At 44.1% G+C, this 14,232-nt stretch overlaps 2 protein-coding genes across 2 annotated transcripts in view; one reads left to right on the forward strand and one right to left on the reverse strand.

Moving 5' to 3' along the window:
- The window catches only part of fam13c (family with sequence similarity 13 member C), a 386,051-nt gene that overhangs the window by 287,894 nt on the left and 83,925 nt on the right, over positions 1–14,232 (forward strand). The gene's annotated exons all lie outside the window — the stretch shown is intronic.
- ryr2b (ryanodine receptor 2b (cardiac)) overlaps positions 1–14,232 on the reverse strand; it is a 55,517-nt gene that overhangs the window by 21,162 nt on the left and 20,123 nt on the right. Inside the window, exons 41-66 of the mRNA XM_052081229.1 lie at positions 13,275–13,551; positions 13,069–13,183; positions 12,826–12,958; positions 12,530–12,633; positions 12,255–12,390; positions 11,879–12,065; positions 11,310–11,418; positions 10,904–11,024; positions 10,655–10,824; positions 9,816–10,036; positions 8,956–9,046; positions 8,742–8,882; positions 7,846–7,997; positions 7,641–7,719; positions 7,433–7,522; positions 7,161–7,298; positions 6,008–6,085; positions 5,856–5,931; positions 4,663–4,786; positions 3,735–3,850; positions 3,195–3,271; positions 2,532–2,653; positions 2,346–2,395; positions 2,117–2,177; positions 1,435–1,682; positions 316–397 (exon numbers count right to left, since the gene is read on the reverse strand). Of these exons, the coding sequence (XP_051937189.1) occupies positions 316–397; positions 1,435–1,682; positions 2,117–2,177; positions 2,346–2,395; positions 2,532–2,653; positions 3,195–3,271; positions 3,735–3,850; positions 4,663–4,786; positions 5,856–5,931; positions 6,008–6,085; positions 7,161–7,298; positions 7,433–7,522; positions 7,641–7,719; positions 7,846–7,997; positions 8,742–8,882; positions 8,956–9,046; positions 9,816–10,036; positions 10,655–10,824; positions 10,904–11,024; positions 11,310–11,418; positions 11,879–12,065; positions 12,255–12,390; positions 12,530–12,633; positions 12,826–12,958; positions 13,069–13,183; positions 13,275–13,551 (3,298 nt within the window). The remainder of the gene's footprint in view (positions 1–315; positions 398–1,434; positions 1,683–2,116; positions 2,178–2,345; positions 2,396–2,531; positions 2,654–3,194; positions 3,272–3,734; positions 3,851–4,662; positions 4,787–5,855; positions 5,932–6,007; positions 6,086–7,160; positions 7,299–7,432; positions 7,523–7,640; positions 7,720–7,845; positions 7,998–8,741; positions 8,883–8,955; positions 9,047–9,815; positions 10,037–10,654; positions 10,825–10,903; positions 11,025–11,309; positions 11,419–11,878; positions 12,066–12,254; positions 12,391–12,529; positions 12,634–12,825; positions 12,959–13,068; positions 13,184–13,274; positions 13,552–14,232) is intronic.

Genomic DNA, 14,232 nt, shown 5'->3' on the forward strand with positions numbered 1-14,232 from the left:
AAAACATCGCAATAATGCTCCTCGAGTAACTGAAACATTTTCTTGTTTTGCATAAACAGACACTACACTGTCCAAAGCTGTAAATGTGTGTGCGATTAGCTAGTCACCAGTGCAGGGTGCACCTTGCCTCTTACCCAATCAGCTGCGATAGGCTCCAGCTCACCCAGAACCGTAATAAAAAAATTGATGGTTTACGAATGAGGAAATGTCCTCAAATAGCCATGCAAGGATCCAAAAGTAGCCTGCGAGCATTTTTTTTTGCAATACTGTACAGTTACTGAATTTTTTGCAATGTGTTACATAACAAGGCAGTACCCCTCCATGTAGACGCCGCTGCTGGTGCCAAGCGAGTAGAGGCTGTTAACGATCCTGTAACAGGACGCCTGCACTCTTCCCACTGGAAAAGACGAGGTGACACTTAAATCGCTTAAATCCTCATAAGAGACATACTCCAAGGACGGTGAGAGAGGGAAAGGTGAAGCCACACTATCGCAGAGAAATGGACTGGCGAGACGAGTGCTGATGCAGGAAATGGATTATCCCTGCGAAAGGTCATCATATTAGCAAAGGAGACAAGAGGCTCCGGCTGCTCTGCGACCCTGACTGAGCCGCTTCATGTGAGCTGACTTCAAAGGTATGCATATTGGCTGCTAATCTCAGTGAATTATATTTTTTTTGGGGGGGGGGGGGGGGTTGATTAAAAAAAGAATATGAAGGGCCAAACAAGAGCAGGCAATACGCAGATTTCATAAACTACCATGAAATTCATTTAATTTCATGAAAACACCCCAACGGGAAAACTGATTTGTATTTAAGTTTTTCAAGTATTTTAGTTTTCATTTCCTTTTGACATGTTGTGACTCGCGGCCCGGTAGTCCAGTGGTTAGCACGTCGGCTTCACAGTGCAGAGGTACCGGGTTCGATTCCAGCTCCGGCCTCCCTGTGTGGAGTTTGCATGTTCTCCCCGGGCCTGCGTGGGTTTTCTCCGGGTGCTCCGGTTTCCTCCCACATTCCAAAAATATGCATGGCAGGCTGATTGAACACTCTAAATTGTCCCTAGGTGTGAGTGTGAGCGTGGATGGTTGTTCGTCTATGTGTGCCCTGTGATTGGCTGGCAACCGATTCAGGGTGTCCCCCGCCTACTGCCCGGAGACAGCTGGGATGGGCTACAGCACCCCCGCGACCCTAGTGAGGATCAAGCGGTTAGGAAGATGAATGAATGAATGAATGTTGTGACTCACAATCCTATTTCAAATTCTCTCAAATCTCTGTTCACCCTCTGGACAGGCTTACCTTTCCAAACGGAACTGCTGAAATAAATTCATTTTTCAACAACAGTCTAGCTAATTGAGATGAACCTGTACAGAGATACAGTAGATATAGATATTAAAATGCATAGAAACATACAGGCAGGGTTTTTTTTTCCCCTCTCACCTAGAAGGTCAACACCATAGTTCTGGCTGCCAAGATGCTGGAAGAGGGACGTCAGCATTGGGAAGAGCACGGAGGTTGTGTAGCTGAACACCTTGCCAAGGCCTTTCGCCTGTTGACTGCGACACTGAGGCAACGAGACGGAGGTCGCCGAGAGGTTTTCCACGGTCGTCTCTAGGTCTGACGCGGCCGCTTCAAAGAACGAATGCAGAGAGTCCTGGATGCTCTCTGGCGCCGACTTTGCCAACATCCTATGGCGAAAAGACATCCACAAAATAATTGGATTGCCTTTTGATGTCATGCTTAACCATGAAATGGAAACAAATGCTGTTGCCATCCTCGTAATGCGAGTGAGGAAAAATGTGTGGCTCGTGCTTAAAATGGAAACATTGACAAAGTCGAGGAGTTGTTACTATTCCAGTGTCATGTTTTTGCCTTTCGGCATGAGTTTGATCGATTTTCTTCTTCTTCCTCCTCTCACCTTCCAACAAAATACAGTTAGGTTCACCGAAGACCCCAAATTGTGTGCAAGGTGTGCATTGTTGTTGGTTTGGATGTGCCCTGTGATTGAATACCTCACCGGTCCTGCCTCTTCACCAAAGTCAGCTGAGATTGGCGTCGGTGTGACAAGTAATATTGAAAATGGACGGATGGATTAGATGGTGACAGTGACGTGAAGTTCTACCTGGCATCCAGCGCCCGGGTCAAAACACAGAGGCAGCTTGTGACCGCTGAAGTTTCATTTCCTGAAGTTAAAAAAAAAAGAAAAGAAAAAAAAAGAAAAAGATATTAGATGATAGCATTACAATGTATCCCACATAGCCTGGTATTGACTGGAAAGCACAAAAGTGAAAGGCAAGGTAGCAACAATGAGATGATATCAGGCTAAAAGCTTATTTCCACGCGGTTCTTACCAAAAAGAAAGAGCCTGCATCTGACTAGGCCTGCAAGCTTACAAAAGAGGCTGAATGTGAGAGGAAAGAAAATGAAGCGAAAGAAGTCAAACTCAAGCACAAAAGAACAGATTCCCCCAAAAATATAACGTCTGCAAGAAATGTGAGTATGAAATAAAAATATGATTTCATCGGGTTGACACATGCCTTGCAATCATTTCTTTTTCCCTTTTGGAGGCATGGCTTCTGTTCAAGTCCGAGGAGCGCGACACAGACAAGAAATACAGCCGGTGGCCTCTCACGTATTCTTCCAAAAGTGGAATTACAACCTGTCAAAGGGGTCCAGAAATGAAAACGTTGTCATATTCTTGCCACAATCTTCAGTATTTCCCTTGACGTACATACCTTAAATATTCACAGACATTTGCGCTTCATTACGGGAGAAAGACAATTCTATAACTGGTGAAAAACAAATGTTTCTCATTCAACAAATCACTGACCAAGACCCATTTACGGCTGTGTGCGCGCGCATGTGTCTGTTTGTAGTGGAGATGCGAGGCATGAATGTTCAAATATCTCTTTCCGTTTGCCGCTTTGGAGGCAGAACGGTGTGGGAAGCTTTAATCGATGTCATGATGGGAATCGACATGCCTGCACGGATTTCTGAGCTGGCTAAATAAATTACAAAGCCACAAAGGATTTTTCATGGTGTGTGTGTAGGGGGGTGAGGGGGGGGGGGACGCATAGGAACCATTTAACAAAACTAATTAGATGACCGAATTGCAAATCTTAACTAGCACGTCTGCATCAAAATGGGAAAGATCCCCTGAGAAACGGTCGGTCTTCATATGCAGATGAGCACACGCAAACCTTGAGGAAGAAATGAACAGGGTGCTGGCGTGACGCTCTCTCGCCTTTAGAGGTCTGTCCTCTGGCTTGCGTCACCTCTGGAAAAAAAAAAAAAAAAAGACAAATGAAATACAAAATGACAAAGGAAGTGACATTTCTACATCAGAAACACATTGGTTGTCCTATTCTGAACAGCGGAAGGAGGCATCAAATTTAAATGAGCCCAGGGCGGATCACAGACTGCGCAAATGTTAATGTTCACGTCTCGGTAGCACACGTAGAAAAAAAAAATGACATCAGGTAGATGCTGCGGTGTCATCATACTTTACCAATACAACCGGAATTTGAGTTGAAGCATGTTACTAATTTAAGGTCACTAATCCGGTCGAGATATTCGGATGATAAACACTCCTAGGCCATTATTCTAAGGCCTTCGTGTCGCGAGACCACATAGTCCTACGTTGTGTGTCGATGGGATCACCAAAATGTTGTGTGTCGGGCTCCACCACGTCTAGTCAATGACACTCTTTCATATTGTATTCGGCAAACGAAAAGTGTTACCAAGTTCCGACATGTGCTCCTGAGCTTCCTCTGTGTAAGACAGCAAACGCTGGAGTAAAGTGTGGCCGAAACACTGGGCTGTGGCTGGAAACTCCAGATCCGCATTCTTGCGATCCCTGCCGAGAGAAATGAAAACGGATTCAAGCGGCAAGCTGCGGAGAACGAACGGTCTCTCGCACTGATAATTTTTTTGGGGGCATGGATCCTAAAGACTTTTTCAAAATACGTGCTGTTGATGAAGATGGCTGATGTGTGGAACTTTCCAGGTGGCGCTATTGACGTTTTTGTTAACTTTTCTTTTGATGGCGGCGCGGACACCCGCGGCTGGCTCCTCTCGTTTTGTGTGAGACGGAAGAAATTTCTGTGCTGTATGTTTAACATACAGTACATTTGACAATAAAGTTTAATTCAATCCAATCCAATGAGTTCCTTTTGGGAACACTAAAATCGAGTGAATGCCCGCATGTTCGACATTTGTTGATTGTTGGTGGGATCCTAAAAAAAAACATATTTCCTGTTCTTGTGGTCAAGCCAAAGCCGCGTCTAACATAAAAGTATGTGTCAAATATTTTTGACCCATCGAGTCAGTAGCTAATGATGAACCCTGGGAAGGAGTTTCATTTAATCAGGCCATACCCTTGTCTAATATAAATAACTGCTTTGCCGCCATCTGGTGGCATCTACAGGCATTTACAAACCTTTTTGGGTGGGTTTTCTAATTGTCACTATAAACATCCTTGTTAAAATTATAGTTTGTGTGCACATACACGCAACTCATGCTCTATTTTATCTTTAGTTTCAGAAAATGGGAATGCCGCGAGATGCTGTCACCACCATGCTGAAATAAATTCATAAGGACCACCACATTCACATTCCGTTCTGAATGCCGGAATTTGCTCTGGCAGCCAGGAGCCGATGCTGCCCTCACCTCCACACCGTGTAGCCGTTGAGGTGAAGGAACTTGAGCACATCCTGGGCCCTATGCCGGAATTTGCTCTTTTCCTTCGCAGTCAGGTTGTCAAAAGGCACGAACACAGCATGCCCACGTGCCCCTGAGGAGACACAAGGGTTGTCCTTTCGTTCATTTTGACTGCCTTTTTTCGGACAATCTTCTAAATTGTGAAGACAACAAGAACAAATAAGAGCTCTCTTGCAAATCTACAAAAGCAGTTAGCAATCAATTTTTGAAGAACTGTATCTGGAAAGCTTTGTGTTAAGTTCAGGAAAAAAAAAAAAACACCAGATACACGACTTTCAGCGACATGGTGTTTTTTTGTTAAAAGATGGGCTTGGTTGAGTGAAATAAACAGATGGCCGGTATTGTGTGCGTTTGATAACGTGGAAATGCATCTGCAACCTGGAATTGCTGATAAACTAAGATTTCTAAACATTGTTTCACCAGCGATGCTATCGAAGAGACGGGAAACATTTATGCAGTCCGCTCACTATTAGGTCGTAGCTGTCAATCAAATTCAATCAATGTTTGAAAACTGGTTTTCGTTGCCGTTTTATACGTGCAGGCATTGTCCACAGACATATCTAGAATATCTGCTGTTATTCAACTTTAATAAAAGAAAAAGTTTAATTGGAAACTAAAGGTACAAATGAATGAGAAACTCTTGGGCAAAAAAAGAAGAAAAAAAGTGAGCCTTTGAACAAACTTCTTCCATGGACTTATTAAAAAGGCAAAATTTTGATGTTGGATGTTTGATTTCAGTGCATTGAACTCGGATCGCCCGCTGCTCCTCTGTCGTACGGAGATAACTCTATCTTTCAAGTTGTACCATTGGAGAACAAGAGCTCGCCTTGAGGGCAACGCTAAAATGATTCAGAGAAAATGCCCACGTTGCCCAGGGGAACTCCACCCAGCGACCAAACTGCGTCCCGTGTTCTTGTAACATTTAACACTTATCAAAGGTAATTTAGCATTTTAGCAGCACGGTGTTCGTGGCTAGCTCTCTTAATTCTGAGATTAGGGCTTCTAAACTTCCAACCGTAGCTTCCTGTGTCTTGTCGCCCACACGTTTATCTGGACTAAAATCTCTGAAAAAGGAATGTTCTTTTGTCTCCATGTGTCTTGCGATGATGGATCCGTGGACTGATTCATATCATTAGTTGTACCTTTACTCTCTTGTTCAAGTTTCTTCCTCTTAGCCCAGGAATTGTGGTAGTTCTCGGCCAACTTTTCAGCCATAGCCTAAGGTAAAAAGGGACAAATGAAATCACAGCACAGATGCCGGCAAGGCATTTTGAGAGAAATCAGTATTACTCACACACTGATCCCATGATAAGGTAATGCTGCCGGTGTCAAAGGGTTTAGGGCTAAAGGTCGACGCCCCTTCAAAAGACAACTGAGAGCAAGTAGAAAATGTGTGAATAACCTTGATTATTTGCTGAAGAATGGGACTAAGCCCCTGCCATGAACAACTAAAATTAATGAGTGATTGAAAAAGATTTGGAATTGCTGATTGATAGCCATCAAAGCCATTGACCGCACCTGCAAAATGACATGGGCGGGTGCCGTCTTGTTGACGTAACGTCACTACGCAATGTCACTTAAAAGGGCAAAATCTGACCGAGGTTAACGCAATTCAATGCCAGAAAGAGAAACAACATGGCGTCCATAAATGACGTCAAATGGATTAAATCAGGCGGCCCGGTAGTCCAGTGGTTAGCACGTGGGCTTCACAGTGCAGAGGTACCGGGTTCGATTCCAGCTCCGGCCTTCCTGTGTGGAGTTTGCATGTTCTCCCCGGGCCTGCGTGGGTTTTCTCCGGGTGCTCCGGTTTCCTCCCACATTCCAAAAACATGCGTGGCAGGCTGATTGAACACTCTAAATTGTCCCTAGGTGTGAGTGTGAGTGCGAATGGTTGTTCGTTTCTGTGTGCCCTGCGATTGGCTGGCAACCGATTCAGGTTCTCCCCGGGCCTGCGTGGGTTTTCTCCGGGTGCTCCGGTTTCCTCCCACATTCCAAAAATATGCATGGCAGGCTGATTGAACACTCTAAATTGTCCCTCGGTGTGAGTGTGAGTGCGAATGGTTGTTCGTTTCTGGGTGCCCTGCGATTGGCTGGCAACCAATTCAGGGTGTCCCCGCCTACTGCCCGAAGACAGCTGGGATAGGCTCCAGCACCCCCGCGACCCTAGTGGGGATCAAGCGGTTAGGAAGATGAATGAATGAATGGATTAAATCAATGCAGTGCGTTCAAACGTTTTTTTTCCAATAGCTTTGAATGCTACAAAATGGCAGCAAGCATTGTTTTTATCCTCTTCAACAAGGCTACGGCTTGACTGGGTGACGCTCCGCCACTCACTTCAACATAGTTCCGCTGTCCCAACATTTCGCTTTTGCCTGAGCACGAGCAAAAGTGAGATCTTCGTTGGCAAATTCACAAATATGTCAATGGCGTAACTCAAGTACACTCACCTGACCGGACTGCGAGATTCTTCTCATGCAAGCGTGCAAGCCGAACGCGTCTCCTTCCCTGGAGCGCTCTATGGTCCATCCGAAGGCCAGCATACTTTTTATCGTCTCCTTAATGGCCCAGCGATATGCTTCTTTGTCCTGTTATGCCGAAGAAAGATCAACGAGGCTTGTGTGAAATTGAAATTTGTCAGCGGGGAAATCGCAAAATCTCAACCAACAGAACGGCGGCGATTCATATAAGCAATAATACAAGAACAGAGGCTACGAGCTACCTTTTCAGCCAAAGCCCTGTAGGGCTTGAGGAGGGGATGAACTTTGCTGTTCTCACATAGCTGCTCCCCATGAACCCAGCCATTGGCAAACTGGCCGACAAAACAGATATGAATTATTACAAGCGCATGCGGACAATAGCACGAATGCATTCGCAGCAAGCTAATCTAATTACTCAGCCGGGAGAGAATGAAGGTTGAAGCTTCCCACCTTATCCAGCGACCACTTCTCATGGGTGTGCTCGGCGTACTTGTTCACCACAAACTCCAGTCTCTCCGGCACGGACACGCTAAGGAAATTAATCATATTAACAAACTGTATCTGAAGTGAGTTGTAGTCAACAACTTTGCCCTGCTAATGCACTTTTGTTTTCTTGATGTTAAAAAAAAAAAAAAAAAAAAGGGTTCTTACGTACTTCGAGGTTTCTACAGGTTGAGGTTCAAAGTTCCCGTCTGTGTTTTTCTCCATTTGGTACAGAGGGTGTGGGCCCAAATGGTCAGGGGGCAAGGCCTCAGCCATGGCGCCGAGGCATTGGACACAGAGTTTGAATAAGTCAGGTTCATATTGCTGTCGGAAACACATTTTATGAAGACATAACAGATACAAACAATGTTGAATTAAAAATGGTCCATTGAACCATCTATACAATTTTTTTATCTGGGTATTTAAAAAACAAACAAATAGTTTAAATTATTCAGGCAAAGTTTATGGACCAAAAAAAACGAAACAAAACACATAATGGGGCACATTTTTCATCATGTGTCAGATTCACGGCAAGCAAGTTGGTGTTCCCTCATTAAAGCCCCCGCATGTAAATACAAAGCTAAAAATGATCAGTCCGTGCAGAAAGAGAGAAGCAGAGACCAAACTGTGTACGGATTCGATTCATAACTGACAGATTATAAAGAGAAACCAGTGTTGACGGTTGTGTTTCAATCAATTTTAATGTCCTGGGAAAACTTGACTTTTTTCAATTTGGTCAATTCAAAAGGTAAGAAAGTCAAATTATTCTGACTTGAAATATTGATATAGTAACTTTTTTAATATGTATTTGAGGTGGAACCATGTTGCGAGTTGTCAGCAGTCAAATAGCAGGGAATGCTCTCAAGTAGAAATCAGTAGTTCTCTCAAGATACTTCGACACATTTTCTTGCAGCTGTTTGAAGCGAGGCAGATTTGGGACAGGGACGTGCTCGTGAGAGTCATTCTTTGATGTTTCCATGTTCTGACTGAGACAGCTCAGACAAATTTTTTGGGTCTGGGGAGCTCTCAAGTCAAATATCATTTGGATGAATGTTGAATTGCCGTTACCTTCTTCGCCAAAGCCTTAAACACGCCCCAGAATAGCTTCAGAGATAAGTGCAGCTCCTCTTCAGAGGCCAGGCTGTGGTTTCCCTGCCTACCAGTTAAAGAGTAGTACTTCCATCTCTGCTCGAAATGACTGGTCAAAAGCTGGGGGTACGGGTGTGATCGTGAGTAATATATATTTGCACATAAAATCAAAACCTGCGCTTGGTTCACTTACCTTAATTGGGATCTTGCTCTGCTCTGTGAGAGTGGGAACATCAAAGACAAGACGCTGCAGAAGAGGCTGCATCACTGCCGGCTGGAGTTTACTGAGAAGATGCAAGTAAATAATTCTTAGAAGAATTTCACGTTGGAAAAAAATGTATGCATTAAGGAGCAAACATACGTCAAGGTTACATAAAACGGGGATGAGTCACTGAACATAGATTGGCCATTCCTAGATGAGTTTTAAGGAAGAAAAAAAAACGGTTGAACTGCGCGCATAAAATATCATTCAAATTTAACAGTAATAATAATGATTTTCATTGACTTAATGCAACAGATGTTACAAGACCAGATCATGAAAATGCTTGCTGCTTGGATTAAAGAACGGAGCAGTATGTGGCCCGCTGGCCGTACTTTATTTGCCCAAACCACAGAGAAACACACTATGAATAAATAGAACATAAATGCATTAAAATAAAAACAAGAAAATCTCTTATGTCATACTTATCATTTACAGTGCCATATCTGAACAAAGTTCTAAAGAAGATCTAATGTACATTAGAGTTACTGGAGCACATCCACTTGGGATGATGAATCACCGTTCACCGACTGATCATATCGTTAGGGAATCTAATTAAGAATTGCCATTAGCAAAATGTTGATCAAATGTATGATTTGGTAATTAGAAAATGATATCCCAATCATGGCAAAACATTGTTAATGTACGACATGTAAGCAGGGAAAAAAAACAGTGCAGGCAGAGAGGGACAGCTGTTTGTTGTCATTTAGTTTTTCCTTCTTGCATTCATGTAGAGTTCCTTCTCTCCCTCAAAATAAATACATAAATAAAGTGTGTGTGTGTGTGTATTGTACCTGCACACAGCCAACAAACAATCCTCAGTTGTGTCCCTCTGGGCTTTTGTTAAGCTTGAAGCCCTGGAGAGGCTGTAGATGGCCTGGATGAGAGAATCCAGAAGGGCGGCGTGGTCCTCCAAACCGCGGAGGAGGGCGGAACGCTTGGTGAGCAGCGGAAGCACAGCCGAGCACAAATATCTGTTGAGGGCCAAGGCCATGTCGGTGGATCCAAAGTCATCCTGCGATGAGAAAAAAAAAGCAGAGTTAGCCACCGTGCTGTGAAGTCAGGAAATGAGATCAGTAAACACCCATCCATCCATTTTTGATCGCGCCTGTCCTCATAAGTGTCTCGGGGGATTTTGGTGCACACCCTTCTGTCCCTACTTATTCACTAATATAGTTAAAAATTACAATGATTCGAAATCTTATTGGTATATTTTGATGCCATTTGTTTTTCCCCAATGTCATCATCACCCGCCCCAGCCATCCATGTTGATTAGTATGATTCGTCTATCTCCTATTGGCTGTTGTTTCTTGTGATCCACCAATACCAGGCCGCTACTGTACGCCTGTATTCATATTCATAAAAATGCTTTGATAATATATCACCAGCCTGACGTACCGTCCAGATAAGGAGCCGTATGGATATATACTTTCATGTTAACATAGAAAACATTTGTAGCAGACTGCAAATTATGCTCTGCAAAATGTTACTTTGAAATAACTGTAGCAATTCTACAAGCAATACATTCCACATTTCGTTAAAAAAAAAAAAAAGACATTGTGCAATCATCAAATATCAGTAATTGGTGACTACGCCAACCTGTACTTGGACCAGCAAAAGTCGCAGAGCTCACCGTGTCGAGAGAGATGGCCATCTGAAGGTCGGACAGAAATCCATTTTGAAGGAGGGTCAGGAGAAAACTCTGCTCGTCTACGCCATAGACTCGGTCCACAAACAGAACCATCGCGGCCTTGTGGTCTGGGCAAAACACTGTTGATAAGTTGGGCTCAACCACGGAACCATCTGCAAAAGAAAATGACAGCTTCATTCATGGTGAGACCCAATCCGACTAAGATTGTCAAATTGAGTGATTCCACTCAACCTTTTGACAGCGATGGGGCTTGAAACGAGATGCTAATGACTCCCTGGAGATCTTGAATGGGTACCAGTGACCTCAGAATGGCCCGCATGCGGACGGCTTCTCCTTTGCCTCTTTGAATCAACTGCAACATTTCAATGAGATTGTGTCGGAAAGACAATATTTTTCAACTGCGGCGCCAAATACAGGTAGACAAGCCGTCAACGTCAGAATGCCTCAGCGGAGGGAAACTGACTCCAGGTGGACTTGCATCTTTCAGTAAATTAGGTAAAAAGCATGTCAATCTTCCTTTCGAAGCAGCAGCGTACTTTCTCCGCAATGTCCAGTCGGCATCATTACTGGCAGCACCGGCAGATATCGATGGCAGCGGAAGGAATGGCAACTCAAGTCTGAGGAGAAAAACACTCACTTGCATCTCCGGAGCGCAGCGCCCTAGCAGGTCGATAAGGGCCGAGTAAAAGGTCATGATGGCATGCCCCATATGGATAAGGTCATTCTCGCCAACCTGGACAGTATTTCTGTATCGGGAAACTATTAGTTAATTGCCAGCTTGTCATTAATTGGATAACTGCAGATTTTGAGGAGGATTAATTGCTTATCTCTAAATGTAGCCTTATTAATGATAATCAGGGATGCAGCTGCAGCATTCAAGGAGGGCATTTAGTAACCAGATTTTGTTACGGTTTTAAAATACATGAAGGTGGCAACCATTTCAGGGTGTACAATTTTCTTCCTGCTAAAAGTAAATCGAGATTCGACAACGGATGATGGCAGCAAGGTGCCACTAGATGGCAACGAAGCACCAAAACAGCAAATAGGTGAGTTTTCAACAGCCCCCCCCCCTGAAAAAAAAAGATCATAGGTGAGTGGCAAATCTAAACAATGCAAAGGAACATTGCCCAAGCTCAGCTGCGGAAGGCTCTAATTTACCCACAATCTTAAAGAGCACAAACAATACAGAAAAGAACAGTGACCAACATGGTTGCGTTGGATTGGTAGGCCATGCAAGGTCCATCGATAGAGGAGTCCTCTGATATGTTTATGGCCTCTTTCATGGCCGCTAGGAGACCATGTCCACCGTCACCTCGCAGGGCAGGACCAAAACACTCAGGCCGACGAATCAGCAACCTCAACACCAAGTAAGCGTTCTCCTCGACACTTTCACCTGCGGTCCAAGAGCACACAGACAGACACATGATTGTACACAGTGCTGCTTGAGCATGTATCCGCTATCAAACAAGTTCACTGTAGATGACACAAAGTTGAAAAATATGTGTTCAATGCTACTTGCTGATACAAGAACAACATGACACAGAGAGCTTTATAGTAACAGTAGAAAGTGTATCGGAAATACCATTGCAGAATACAGCAAAACGTAGAAAATCCAGGTAGCGCTCGCCCTCCACGGGGTTCCATCCAATATCGGGGTAGCCTTGGGCCACGAGCAGTGAGCAGCTTTTCAGACTACAGCCGGCTAGGTAGTGCACCACCTGTAATGAGAAAACGAAATTAAAATAATAATAATAATAATAATAGGGCAAGTGGCGGCGAGTAACTCGGCAAACTTGTAAATTAATCAAGGTAGCGCCTTATTCCAAAAGCAAACATGTATTCATGCCCTCAACTCACCTTCTCCAGTTGAGGCTCCCTCAAAGCGAGGGCCAGCTCGTTATTGTCCATGACTGAGGCTGCTGCCACATCCAGAGGAGTGGCCCCGCGCATTGAAGGTGAAGCTAAGGAGAGCGGGAAGACAACATCAACAACAACAACTAAAATCACTGACTCGTGAATATGATGTCCGGTCATTAAAATTTCACGAGAACACTCCGAGGGGCTGAAATTCATGCATACAAAAGGACGAATAACCAAGAGACTATTAAATTGAAACCCCTCCCCCAGAGGGAAGTGTTGACATAGGACATTACCGAGTCCAAAGCTGCTGTTTTCTAGTAGGTAGCAGAGGTGGTCAAAAAGGGCTCTCTGATTGAGTCGGCTTATGCGGCAAAAATAACAAAGGAATCGACAGCAGCTGGCCACCATCTTCGGAAAGGAAATCTCCTTGCAGAACCCAAACCGTTGCATGAAATACACAAACATGGCGTCGATTCAAAGTGGAGTCCGAGTGTAATTTAAAAACACAAATTGCCCGTCTGCTTCACAAAACTGACCTTGGATTCTCTCTCCCCAAGAACATTTACCATCACCTCCATGACTGTCTCATGCATGCCCAATGTCCTCATTAAGTTGGGGTGCTGGTAGAAAACCTTATTGTTCATGATGTCCCTGTTCCAGAGAGACAGAAAAAGAATTTAAAAAATCATAGTCCGGAATTGTGTTTTGAAATCCACAAACGAAAACCATAATCTACCCTTACCCTAGTCTTCTGATCATCAGTTTTTCCTCTTCATTCCCCATACGAACGCTAAGTAAGGAGCGGATTTGGCCCAGAGAGGACAGCAGTGTCATGGTGTCCTCCACGGAAGCTTGGCTAATTGTGTAGGTTTTGGAAAGAGGGGAGGCCATTTGGCCACCGAGGCCCTGATACTGGCGGTGCAGCAACGAGAATATGGCACTGACCAGGCTGGGATCCTCCATCTCGGTCTCTTGTGTCCAGCGGAGCATTGTTTCTGAGATCAACAACTTGAGGGACTCTGAAGGGTAGAAAGCGGGGATAGGAAATCAAACCCCTCTGTTCTTTGCTCAAAGTACTGGTTTGGTGTTATCTGGTGGCATACTGGTGCCAAGGGAATCATTTGAGGTAAGTTGAGGAACTTCCATTTAGTAGCACTTTGCCATCTTCTTGTGGCATCTATAGGCAATGACAAATCCCTTTTTGGGGGGGCATCAATAAGGATTTTGCATAATTGCGGCAGGGCTGGGATCCTCATGCACCGCAAATTGCTGCATTTGTCGATCCATATGATTATGTAGGATTGCTGTTGTAGTTTGTTCGTGCAGTTCCAAAATATGCAATGTATCCCACAGGAAAACCACAGTGATCACGATTTTCCTCTTGATTACTTGTTCTACTGAAGGGTGGCATATTATGGAAAATTAACTTTTTTTATTTCTTGTCTTAGAATTGTTGTGTCTGTGGAGTGCCTGTTTGCCCATCAAGTGTGAAATGAAACAACCATGTAAGTCTTTTTTTTTCTGTTTTCTGCCAATTTCTGAAAATATGTCTGCACTTCTGCTCCACTATTGACAGTACTGCTGACTTCCACATCCAAACTAAGTTTCCCATCACATGATCAATTCGGCTGGGTGAAGATCCACAGCCACTTTCAAAGTGACCCCTTTCTTAATGTTACGTGTTGGGCCTACATTTGTAA

Source organism: Hippocampus zosterae, chromosome 11, assembly GCF_025434085.1.
Source record: "Hippocampus zosterae strain Florida chromosome 11, ASM2543408v3, whole genome shotgun sequence".
NCBI classification, from domain to species: Eukaryota; Metazoa; Chordata; class Actinopteri; order Syngnathiformes; family Syngnathidae; genus Hippocampus; species Hippocampus zosterae.